Genomic DNA, 13,334 nt, shown 5'->3' with positions numbered 1-13,334 from the left:
AACGGTTCTAGAGGACTATGCGTGCCGCAGCAAATTTGGCTCCACCAACTTCTACACTGACTCCACCCATTCTCAATCATTGTTCCATGTTCCCCCACAAAGTATAATCCTCCTACAGTCACCTGTACATTATATGTTCCCACATTATAATGTTCCCCTCCAGTATTATGTCCCTCGCGTGGTGCCCCAGTGTAAACTAGCAGAAACTAGAGGGGACATTAAACTGGGGCAGCTGGAGGGGGACATTAAACAGTGGGGATAGCTGGAGGGGCAGATTAAACTGCGGGCAACTAGAGGCAGACATGTCCCCCTCCAGCTACTCCCCATGGTTTAATATCCTCCTCCAGTTGACCCCAGTTTAATGTCCCCCCTCCATCTGCCTTCAGTTTAACTGCCCCCCTAAATCTGTCCCTAGTTCTCCCCTCTTGCAAACACATGCTGTCTCTTCTCTCTTTATCTTCCAGCAGCATCCATTGCCGGCAGCTTGCAGAAAAACAGTCTTGTGTGGCTCCGCCCAATAACAAGTCAGCCTATTCTGGTGACAGGCTGTGATGACATCATCACAGGTCCTTGAACAAACTTCCACAAGCTATGCGGGCCGGATGTAGTCCGTGGGACGTACATTGCCCAGGTCTGGGCTACATCGTCATGCAATAATTTCTGCAGGTCACTGATGTTCTCAACTGTCTCTAATCCAGGATCCTGACCGCTCACAACACCAACTACCACACCACTCTCCTCATCACTACTACCAGAGGAAGTGGCACATGTCTCCTCCAGCTCTTGGCTGGGCCTTAGCTGCTGCCTGTCCAGTAGTAGCTCATCCTCACAGTATAGTGGATCTGAGCTAACAGCAGCACAGGGCCTACTCCCGGGACATGCCAGCTAAGGGCCATGTCTGATGAACCCACCGACTCTTAGCTGGTGGTGTCTGATGTGACTTGGGATGACTCAGTCAACCAGTCTTCAACCGTTGAGTTGCTGGTCAAGACAAGACTGACTTGACACTGGGAGCTCAGGCCTCTGTAAGTGACCACTGCTGCCATGATCCCTTACTCTGCGAACTGTGCCTGCGTCAGAAACATTTAAGCCTGTGACCCTCCCCTGTGCATGGCCTGTCACCTCTTTGTCTGACATACTGAGAAAAGGCATGTAATTTTATACTGAGTACAAAATGGCTAATTTGCCCCTTGTTTCCCCACTAATAAACACCTTTAAAATAAGCGTGAGAATAATAGGTAAGTGTGGAGATCGGTGGCTAAGAATTATTGATATTTGCCACGACTGTATTGAGAAAGGGCCAGGAATTGTATATTCTGCACACAATGGCTAATTTGCCCCCTAATTGTTCCCCAACCAATAAACACTTTTAGGGTCCATGCACCCGCAGGAAAATGGCGCTTTACTTGGCGCTGAATTTTCAGCGTTAGAGGAAAAAAAAAAAAAAAAAGCCTCCCATTGACTTCAATGGGTGCCTATTGTTTTTTTTTCCCCATTAGGGAGGGTTCACACGGTGTACCACAACATCACGGCCGCAAACTAGCGCGGCACATACGATCCCCGCTCCCATTGAAATCGATGGGTGCGTGTACGGCCCCAAAGGGTCCCGTGGCGTAGACGTGCCACATCACGCGGCACATTACACAGTGTGAACCCTCCCTTAGCGGAATTTTCTGCTAGGTTAATGGGAGGTGTTGTTTTGTTTTTTTGAGTGGAAAATTCAGCGCCAAATAAAAGCACCCATTTCCTCCATGTGAATGGACCTTTAAATAAGCATGAAAATCGCCACTGACTGCAGAGATTGGTGGCTGACTTGAAAATGTATATTCTGTACGTTTCCCCACTATTGGACACCTGTAAAATAAGCATGAGTATAACTGATAACTGTGGAGATTGGTGGCTAATAATTCTTGAATTTTTGCTACAACTGTATTGAGAAATGGCCTGTAATTGTATACTCAGAAGACAATGGATAATGAGCCCCTAATTTCTTTCCCCACTATTAAACGCCTTTAAAAAGGCATGAGAACAGAAGAGTGCAGGAATTAGTGGATGATAATTCCCAGTTTTTTGCTGTAAAAGGCTTGTTGTGTTCCACCTTGAAGGTATAAGTAATAAGCAGCAGTATAGCGTCAGTGAGTGCTGCAATGTGTATTAAGTTTCTTCCTGTGGAACAAATTATACTGTGTGTGTGGTAATTTTGCAGCAATTTGTACTGTTTGGGAGCTCCTCATTATTTATATCACATAGTATCTAACAATTATTTAAAGGGTATCAATGCTATATGAAGTGAGAATTGAAACAATAACTAGCACATAAAAATGAACTTTTATTATAATGTTTAACCCTTTCCCAACATCCGCGTACTAGTACAGCGCATGCTGGGTGTGTAACTATGGTGACCGCCCGGGAGTCGGGCGGCCGCCGGACCGATTGGAGGCATCAACTCTTCCGGCACCTCGGTCAAAGCTGCCCGAGGCACCATTTTCCTGGTGATCGCCCAGCACCCGGAGGAAGCTCTGGGGCCGGCGTCACGTTAGTATGACAGCCAGGAGCCTTGTGAAGGCGCCCCGGCTTGTCATTACATTGCTTCTATAGCAAGCTATGCTACATAGCCTGCAATAGAAGTACCAGTACTTTGCAATGCATTAGCATTGTAATGCAGTGCATTAGTATCAGACCCCTGGGGTTCAAGACCCCTAGGGGGTCTAATAAATGCAAAAAAAAAAAAAAAGTAAAAATACAAAATTTTTTAAAAAGTATTAAAAATTTAAATCACCCCCCTTTCCCTAGAATACATAAAAGTAGTTAAATACTATGAAACACATACATATTAGGTATCTCTGTGTCCGAAATCGCCCGCTCTACAAATCTATAAAAATATTTTTCCTGTATGGTAAACGCCATAGCGGGAAAAATAGTCAATTGATGGCTGTCAGAATATGGCGACTTTTAGAATTTTTTTTTTTTTTTTTTTTTAAACAGCTTTGGATTTTTTAAGGGGTTAAAATGTAAATAAAACCATATAAATTTGGTACCCCGGAATCATAACGAAACACAGAATACAGGAGACATGTAATTTTGGCTGCACAGTGAACGCCGTAAAACCGAAGCCCATAAGAAAGTTGCAGAAATGCATTTTTTCTTCAAATACACCCATTCTAAATTTGTTTCTAGCTTCCCAGTACATTATACAAAATAAATAATGGTGGCATCAGACGTCTGGGGCAAAATCATACAGGCCCAAAGTCTTATGGTAGCAGTAGCAGCCTGTTGCCATACAGGCCCAAAGCCTGTGCTAGCAGTAACAGGCTATTACTACTACCACAGGCTTTGGGCCTATATGGTAATATCCCAGACCATGTGACATCTGGGATTTTACCATATAGGCCTGAAGCCGGCTAGGATTAACATTGGATCCCAGAGAGGTGAGTAAAACTGATTATTTTCTCTCACCTCCCCTAGGGCCCCGATTATTAATACTGAAAAGACACCCCCCCGCCCCCGGGTTTGGTCAATACTTATCCCCCAAATATGCTTGTAAGACCTGTGTTCTCTATAACAAGAGACCTAGTCTAGGGATTTCAGCCCATGTATCTAGGGCAGGGATAGGGAACCTTCGGCTCTCCAGCTGCTGTGAAACTACAACTCCCAACATGCTCCATTCACTTCCATGGCAGTTCCAAAAACAGCAGAGCCAGTATGCATGCTGGGAATTTTGCAACAGCTGGAGAGCCAAGGTTCCCTACTAGAGATGAGCGAACACTGTTCGGAACAGCTGTTCCGAACAGCACGCTCACATAGAAATGAATGGAAGCGGCCGGCACGCGGGGGGGGGTTAAGCGGCCGGAAAAGTCTGCAAGCCAGGTGCTTCCATTCATTTCTATGGGAGCGTGCTGTTCGGATCGGCTGATCCGAACAGTGTTCGCTCATCTCTATTCCCTACCCCTGATCGAGGGGCTCAGGGATCCAAATCCACGTTACCACATTCAACTTAATATAGGGTTAATGGATAACCTCTTTATGGTCCTTCCCTATCAGCAGGAATAGTGCGTTTTAATCTCTTGTGCCGATTTTAAACGTAATAATAAAAGTTAATTTTTATGTGCTAATTCCTATTTCAAATCACAGTATATGTTTTATAACAGAAAAGTGATATAATTACAGGCTGTAATAACATTGTATGATCACTATAAAACAGATCCTGTGCAACGTAGATAGTGAACATTAATTGGTAAAAAAAAAAAAAAAAAAAAATTATGCCAAATACAAACTATTACCTTTCAGCACAAAGTTTTTTGTATCACTGAAAGCTCTGTAAAGCCCCATTCACACGACCGTAGATTGTGGGTCCGCACAGTATTGAGGTTAAATTACCATACCGGCACTTTGTAATAAATTTAGTGGGTTTTGGGTTGCAGTATGAGTACAATAAAAGGTTTGCCATCACTGCCGTAGTTAAACTGCTGGTATTTCTATAGGTATAAATGACATGCTGTATTTTCCAAAACCGCAACAGCTTTGGAAATTGCGGCGTTTCTGCTGAGCGCTTTTTTTTTTTTTTTTTTTTTTTTTTTGCAACGTGTGGATGGGATTGGCTGAAATCCCATGCACTTTGCAGGGACTGTAAAATGCTGTTTTTTGCTGCAGCGTTTCCTCTGTAGTGAAACCACGATGTCCACATGGTGCCCCGATCTAAAGCGGAAAAACCACCTGACACGCCTTTTAAGTTTGGTAAAGAGTTGCAATATTGCATTCAACACAAGTAAACTTTTTTTTTTTTTTTGCTACTTCTTAGGTTATCGTTTGTATTAAACGGAGAAACAATGTTGTTTGCTGATAACAGCTTCTTAGTCTGCATTGTGCAAATTTCCTGATAAAGAAAGAGAGGAAAAACTTTTAAATGAACCTGTCTGAAAATTTATTATGCTTAAAAATCTAGCTTACTTTTGTTTTAATTATTCTGTGTGTATAATATCAAAGTTAAAAACTACAAGCATCCAACTCATCATAATCTAAGTTATAACACATCAATGGCATGCCATAGTAGAAGTTTCATAGTGCTGGAATAGCGTAGATTAGGGGCAGTTAGATTTTAATACTGAACACTCTCCTTTGTTCTTCCAAGGAGTCTGGGTCACTTCAAAGTGGCAAGCAAAAATCTACAAGAAAACACAAAACTGATCAGAACCAACACTTATTCCATGAACTGCAAATAAATGTAATTGTATTAAATATCTTGTCTACTATAAATAATTGGGACTATCCAAGCAAAAATGGACAACCTGTTTAATAATTATTAGAGATGAGCGAACACTATTTGAAACAGCCGTTTTGAATAGCACGCTCCTGTAGAAATGAATGGAAGCGGCCACTACATTCATTCATTTCTATGGGAGCATGCTATTCGTAACGGCTGTTTCGAATAGTGTTCGCTCATCTCTAATAATTTACTAGGCAGAGAGCGGATTTTATTTTTTTTTTTTTTAATAGATCATACTCACCTTTCTAGGGTGCTCCTGCATGGTCCATTCTCCTGGGTCCTGTGCTGACATCTGGCAGAAGTCCAAGTCAAACATGGCCGCTGAAGTCAATCAGTAGCCTCAGCGTAAGGCCTGATATATCAACTGCCTGTGCCATTGTGGGACTCTTCCTGAGGCTCTGATTGGCCCTTGCGGTTACATGACTGCTGAGGCCAATCAGTGGAAGGAATCAGTGACGTCATAGCCAGTGAATGGTTTCACTTTTTTTTTTTTTTTTTTTTTAAATGTAGATTGTCAGCCCCATACAGGAATCACAATGTACTTTTTTTTCCCTATCAGTATGTCTTTGTAGAATAGGAAGAAAGCCACGCAAACATGGGGAGAACATACAGATTCCTTGCAGATGTTGTTCCTGGTGGGATTCGAACCCAGGACTTCAGCGCTCCAAGGCTGCAGTGCTAACCACTGAGCCACCGTGTTGCCCCTAGTGAATAGTTTCACTTTAAGATGCTAGAGCAGATGGACAGTTAGGGCGGGTTCACATCTGCGCCCGGTCTCCAGTTTAGCCAATCCAGCCAGTTTCCGTCTTCTACCCCGCAAAACTGGACAGGGGACGGAAACCCGGAGGTCAGTTTTCAAAGCCAGTCAGTTTCAAAGTGACCGCCCGCGTGAGTCTTTTGCCTGTCCTCGGGGAAACCGGATATTTTTTTTTTTTTTTTTTTTTTAGCTGGACACAAAGTCAGACATGCAGGACTTTGTGTCCGGTTAAAAAACTGGACATTGGCAAGCTATGTGCCAGTAAAATTTATTTCAGCCATAAATTCAAAGTCTGCAATAAAATAAGTGACAATTTTGAGAGGGTTTTGCAGTTTTAATGTGACTGTTGAGACACAAGGTTTAGACATACATTGAAGGTACACAATACCTGAGCAACGTTGGGATCTGGATGGAGTTTACAGCCACTTGCATCTGTGATCGGCTTCTTACACTGGGTTCGTCCAATATCCACGTCCAGGAAGACCTTTATCCCAGATACAATCTTTGAGGGGGAGAAAGTTAAAGATGCTAAGTGCCATTTTACTCAGATGTGGCCTTCCTTACCCTCTCTCTTATCTAAACATTTCCAGCCAAATGTGCCATGAGATTAAAGGGATTCTACCATTAAAAACTTTTTTTTTTTTTCTCCCTAACACGTCGGAATAGCCTTAAAGGGATTCTACCACTAAAACACTTTTTTTTCTAGTTACCACGTCGGAACAGCCTTTAAAAAGGCTTTTCGTCTCTTACCTGTGGAAGTGCTCTCCGCCGCGCCGTTCGTTCAAAATACCGGTTTGTACCGGTATGCTAATTAGTTCTCTCGCAGCGATGGGGGCGTCCCTATTGCAGCTCGAAAACCGACCGCAGCGCCGCCTCTCTGGTCTTCTGTATCCTCCCCTTGCCTCTTCAGCGTCTGTCGGACGCCTGCGCAGTATGCTCTCTGTTCGGCGAAGATTGCCGAACGTACTGCGCATGCGCGAAAGTGCGGTGCCCGCACTATGGCTGGGACGGCAATTTCGCGCATGCGCAGTACGTTCGGCAATCTTCGTCGAACAGAGCGTACTGCGCAGGCGTCCGACAGTACGCTGAAGAAGCAAGGGGAGGACACCGAAGACCAGAGAGGCGGCGCTGCGGTCGGTTTTCGAGCTGCAATGGGGACGCCCCCATCGCTGCTCCTGCGATGGGGACGCCCCCATCGCTGCGAGAGAACTAATTAGCATACCGGTACAAACTGGTATTTTGAACGAACGGCGCGGCGGAGAGCACTTTCACAGGTAAGAGACGAATAGCCTTTTTAAAGGCTGTTCCGACGTGGTAACTAGAAAAAAAAAAGTGTTTTAGTGGTAGAATCCCTTTAAGAAAGGCTATTCGTCTCCTACCTTTAGATGTCTTCTCCACCCCGCTGTTTGGATAAAATCCCGTTTTCCGCCGGTATGCAAATGAGTTCTCTTGCAGCACTGGTGGTGGGTCCCAGCGCTCAGACAGTACTGGGGATGTCCCCAATGCTGCGAGAGAACTTTCCAGCGCCACCTCCATCTTCTTCAGGAATGGGGTCTTCACCACATCTTCTTCCGGGTACTGGCTTCAAACTTATAGGCCTCGGACCTAGGGCAGAGAAGACTGCACATGCCCGCGGCCACAAGAAAAATGGCCGCTTAAACAGTATTGTAAGCGGCAATTTTCTTGTGGCCGGCAGGCAGTTGGCTTTGCCCAAGGTCCAGAAGTTTGAAGCCAACCCCTGGAAGAAGACGTATCAAGACCCTGTTCCTGAAGAAGATGGAGGTGGCACTGGAGAGTTCTCTCGCAGCATTGAGGATGCCCCCAGTGCTGTTTGAGCGCTGGGACCTGCCTCCAGTGCTGCAAAAGAACTCATTTACATGCCGGCGGAAAACGGGATTTTAACCGAACAGCGGAGTGGAGAAGACATCTAAAGGTAGGAGAAGATCTACTCCCACTCTCCACTAGATGTTTTATCTGGACAAATATCACTAGTCTAGTCCGCAATCACAAATCTTAGAGTGATAGGGATAAAAGTTTCTAAATCTTTATATATGTGAAGTCTCTTTAAGCCCAAGTCTTTACGCGTTTCTATCACAATGGAGGGAGTTCTTCAGGAGACCAAGTTGTAAGAAAACCTAAATACACCCACTAGCGATACGTATAGCTACATGCCATAGCATAATATGCCTAAACATATAATAGCGCAGCAATGAATAAATTAAATGGCGGTGAAAACCGCGGTTCCCCACGCCTCGGTGGTAGGCGCGGGTGCTAAGATTGCAGCTTACAATGTAGTTTTAAAGATATTCTAACCATCTTAGTGGCGACAGTCTGTTGTCTTGATTGGTTGCCAATGGATACGACAATGAATGCAGAAATTTCCTATGGTATGGCACCCTGTCATAACGTCCTTATTGAGGTCAAGTTATCAGGCAGGGGACACTCCATGTCCAAGAAGATAACCCCACCACAACAAGGAAATGAAGGCTTTGTTTCAGAGTCCAGAAAGTTCCTGCATTCATGGTCGTATCTACTGGCAACTGGACTAGTTACCATACTGCCACTACTGAGATAATTAGAAAACATCCTGCAAAATGGTTCATTATATATGCAAAAATGTTTAACCTGTATTTGCCTACGATTTTAACCCCTTTCCGACATGCGCCGTAATAGTACGGCGCACGTCGGGTCTGTAACTATGGCGACCGCCCGGGAGCCGGGCGGCCGCCATAGCCGCCGGGTGTCTACTGCTTTAAGCAGTAGACAACCGGCTCTAATGCCTCCGATCGGTCCCCGGACCGATCGGAGGCATTAACCCCTCGGGCGCTGCGGTCAAAGGCGCCGGAGGCGCCATCTTCCCGGCGGCGCATGGGCGCCGCCATTTTGGCCGGGATCGCCGGCTCCTGGAGCATGCTCCAGGGCTGACGTCCCGTTGCCATGACAGCCGGGAGCCTTGTACAGGCTCCCAGGCTTGTCTGCAAATCCTCTCCTTTGCAGGCTGGTCTATGCAGCCTGCAAAAGAAAGGATGTTTTTTTGCAATGCATTAGCATTGTAATGCATTGCATTAGTGATCAGACCCCCTGGGGTTCAACACCCCTAGGGGGTCTAATAAATGCAAAAAAAAAAAATAAATAAAAAAAAAAAAAAGTTAAAAAAAATATAAAAAGAATTAAAAGTTCAAATCACTCCCCTTTCCCTAGAACACATATAAAAGTGGTTAAAAACTGTGAAACATATACATGTTAGGTATCCCCGCGTCCGAAATCGCCCGCTCTACAAATCTATAAAAATATTTTTCCTGTTCGGTAAACGCCGTAGCGGGAAAAATAGTCGAAAGTGCCAAACCGCCGTTTTTTAATGTTTTGATTCTGATAAAAATTTTAATAAAAAGTGATCAAAGCAATAACATTTCCCGAAAATGGTAGAACTAAAAAGTACACCCGGCCCCGCAAAAAAAGACGCCCTATGCATCCCCGTACACTTACGTACAAAAAAGTTACGGCCGTCGGAATATGGCGACTTTTAGAAAAAAAATTTTTTAACACAGTTTTGGAATTTTTTTTAGGGGTCAAAATGTAAATAAAACCATATAAATTTGGTATCCCTGGAACCGTACCGAAACACAATATAAGGGACATGTCATTTTGGCTGCACAGTGAACGCCGTAAAACCAAAGCCCGTAAGAAAGTCGCAGAAATGCATTTTTTCTTCAAATCCACCCCATTCTGAATTTTTTTCCTGCTTCCCAGTACATTATATTAAATAATTAATGGTAGCATCATGAAGAAAAATTTGTCCCGCAAAAATTAAGACCTCATATGGCTCTGGGAGCGGAGAAATAAAAAAGTTATGGGGTTTAGAAGGAGGGGAGTCAAAAACGAAAATCAAAAAATGCCATCGGCGGGAAGGGGTTAAATCTATCTCCACATGCGGGAATACCCCTTTAAGGCTAAGGCCCCACGTAGTATGTCGCAGCAAAAAGAAAACCAACACTGTGGAAAAGACAGTGGCATTGCTTTTTTTCCTGCAAGAGATTTCCTCTGCTGACTTTCTGCCCCTATATACCCCTTATACCTATAAGGAAAATGCCAGCGTTTCACAGGTATAATTGACATGCTACGATTTTCAAAAATGTAGGCATTTTTGAAAATGCAGTTTTTCTATTGCAAGTTTTTTCCGCAATGGAACAGAGTGCACACTCACTATCAGTTTCTACTCTTAGGGTAAGTTCACACGGTTTTTGGTCAGGATTTTGAGGTCGTATTCGCCTCAAAATCCTGACCAAAAAGATGGCTCCCATTGAAATCAATGGGAGCCACTCAGGAGTGGCTACCCGGTTTTTTGGATCGGAACCTCAGGCAGCCTCCGCTTCAGGTTCCGGTCCAAAAAACCCCGTCTGAACTTACCCTTAGGCTCACACAGAGTTTTTTTGGTCAGGAATCCCTCTCAATAAAACTATTGGGAGGCTTTTTTTGGAGGCTGATTTTGAGGTGGATTCCTGACAACAAAAAGAAAAAAACTCTGAACTCAGCCTAACAATTTCCACCCTTGCTCCCTTAGGGCGGATTTTGGCACTGACAGTGACGCAGGGAGCTCAAAAGCCGCCTGCCACGACTGTCGCGGCTTCCCCCTCCGGAGTTGGCTCAAATGAATGGGCTGACTCTGGAGGTTGCTGCCGCCAGGCGGAAGCTGCAGATCAGTGAGCAGCGGAATCCGCATGAAGAAAGGGCAGCTCGCTTCTTTTTTCCGCAATCGGCAACATGCCGCTAGCGGAAAAAAGAACGCTAGTGGTCTCCATAGACCTCCATTGTATGGAGGCGGATTTTGAGGCGAAATCAGCCTCCTTGCCCCCATGTGAACTAGCCCTTAGGGTGCATTCACACTACGTAATCGCCAGCTTATTCTGAACGTAAAACACGTTCAGAATCAGTGGCGTATAAAGCAGTTCCCATTCATTTCTATGGGAGCCGGCATACGAGCGCTCCCCATAGAAATGAATGGGCTGCTTCTTTCACTACGAGCAGTCCCATTGAAGTGAATGGGAAGTGCCGGCGTGTACGGCTCGGAATGAGCAGAGCTTGCCGTACACGCAAGCACTTTCCATTCACTTCAATGGGACTGCTCGTAGTGAAAGAAGCAGCCCATTCATTTCTATGGGGAGCGCTCGTATGCCGGCTCCCATAGAAATGAATGGGAACTGCTTTATACGCCGCTGATTCTGAACGTGTTTTACGTTCAGAATAAGCTGGCGATTATGTAGTGTGTATGCACCCATAGGCTCACACACATTTTTTATATTACCTGCCTGCAGTTTTTCCTAAGAACACAATAGTATTAGGCCTTCCTAAAGGGCTAGTTCACACGGGGACATGGACGCTGATTTTGACAGCAGATTTTGCGGCCAAATCAGCGTCCATACAATGTCCACACTATGTGAACTGCTCCCGCCGCGATCACCTCCGCTGTCGGCTCAAATGAATGAGCCGACATGGAGGGCGCTGCGGCTGGGCGGAAGCCGCGGCTCATCGCGAGCGGCTTCCGCCCGAAAGATAGGTCATGTCGCTTCTTTTTCTGCTAGCGAGCTAGCAGAAAAAAAAAAGCGAGCAGTTCACATAGGGATACATTGTATGGACGCTGATTTGGCCGCGAAATCCGCTGTCAAAATCAGCGTCCATGTCCCCGTGTGAACTAGCCCTAAAAACAGGACCAAACAAATCTGCAATATTGCACAATACATCAGAGTACTGTAGTATATTGCATTGGGGATCAAGCAATCCCATGTCCAAGGCCCCTAGTGACACAGAATTACAAAAAAAAAACAAAAAAAAACAGAAGTTAAAGCATATTCGGCATTACTGCCTGCACAAAAGGCTGATGGAAAGAGGAGCGCTATAGAAAGACATACCATACACTGCTTTATAATCACACAGACTACTGCATTAAATATATATATATATACACACATACAGTATATAGGAATACAAAGGGTGATGAACAAGAACTAGCTCGAGTACAGTAAGAGCCCCGCCATGAGCAGCCCCTGACACTATTACTGAGTAGATGGCCGCCACAGCGCACCCGGCCATGAAGTGTCCACACAGCAAATATTCGGCCACCTCATGACATCATCACCTTGTTACATATCTGTATAGCACATATAGTCCCTCTCGGCTCTGCTACATCACACCTATATGTATATACGGACGGATGTCTCTGTCTAGCACATCTAGCGGGTCTGACCTGCTTCTGGGCGCTGTGGACCTTCACCACCCCGGTGTGGTACATGTCATTGCTGGCCTTGTTGTACTCGTATAACGCGCACGACACAGCCTGCTTCACCAGCGTAGAGTTCACATCCGCGTCTTCCAGACCGCCTAACAGTGTCATTGCCTGTGTGAACACAGACAAGCAGACGAGCACCGCCGCTACGATAACCAGGCGCGCCATGATTACCAGGGAAACCCGGAGCTTGAGCGTGGAGGGGGGGGATGGGGGGCTTTTACAGGAGTGCAGGCGCCATATTTATTGTGGGCGCTTCAGGGGATGCTTGTTTATCAGTAGAGGTGGCCATGACATTTCTAATATAATATGCGTTTTTCTCAAATGTCCCTGATAGCGGTCATTTATAGCTTGTACGTGTCTACAGGAGTATACGAACTAAGGTATATACAAACTAAGGTATTGCCCAAACTGAAGAAGCCGGGGGAGGGGAATTAGGGTCACATGACTGGGCTATCAAGTAAACAGATGGGCCGTGTTGGTACCAAAGGCCATATTATATTATTGGTTTACTATTGTGACATTGGTGATATTACAATAAAGACAACTGAAGCAGGTTGTTTGGGTTGCTGTTACCAAATTATGTTAGCTCTTATTCAGACTGCCAATTTTAGTCAAGTTTAACACTTAGAATTCAAATATAAAACCAGTTTTGTAGAACTGTGTTTGTTAAAGGGATCCTATCACTCACACACTATTTTTTTCTAGGTACCACGTCGGAATGGCCTATTTGTCTCCTACCTTTCATCGTCGCTCCGCGCCGCCATTCGCCTACAATCCCGTTTTTTCTTGGTATGCAAATTAGCTCTCTAGCAGCACTGGGGGCAGGCCCCAGCACTCAAACAGCATAGGGACGGCCCCCATGCTGCAAGAGAACTCTCTCCAGCGCCGCCTCCTCTTCTTCAGCAGCGTCCTCTTCAGCCTTTTCTTCGGGCGGTGGCTTGTAACTTCTAGGCCTCGAGCCTTGGGCAGAGCAGACTGCGCATGCCCACAGGCCACGAGAAAATGGCCACTTACAATACTATGCAAGACGC

The 13,334-nt window shown here is 45.2% G+C and overlaps 2 protein-coding genes across 2 annotated transcripts in view; one reads left to right on the top strand and one right to left on the bottom strand.

Annotated features, from left to right (window-relative positions):
* Positions 1-13,334, top strand: part of FHL5 (four and a half LIM domains 5) — a 375,977-nt gene that overhangs the window by 202,372 nt on the left and 160,271 nt on the right. The gene's annotated exons all lie outside the window — the stretch shown is intronic.
* LOC142196678 (cystatin-like) lies at positions 4,898-12,502 on the bottom strand. The gene is made up of 3 exons (XM_075266660.1): positions 12,262-12,502; positions 6,409-6,522; positions 4,898-5,162 (listed from the first exon to the last, which is right to left on the bottom strand). Exons 1-3 carry the CDS (start codon positions 12,466-12,468, stop codon positions 5,079-5,081), a joined length of 405 nt encoding a protein of 134 aa, XP_075122761.1. The 5' UTR covers positions 12,469-12,502; the 3' UTR covers positions 4,898-5,078.

The sequence above is a fragment of the Leptodactylus fuscus genome, chromosome 3 (assembly GCF_031893055.1).
Source record: "Leptodactylus fuscus isolate aLepFus1 chromosome 3, aLepFus1.hap2, whole genome shotgun sequence".
Classification (NCBI taxonomy): domain Eukaryota; kingdom Metazoa; phylum Chordata; class Amphibia; order Anura; family Leptodactylidae; genus Leptodactylus; species Leptodactylus fuscus.
This window is presented reverse-complemented; position numbering and strand designations above follow the sequence as displayed.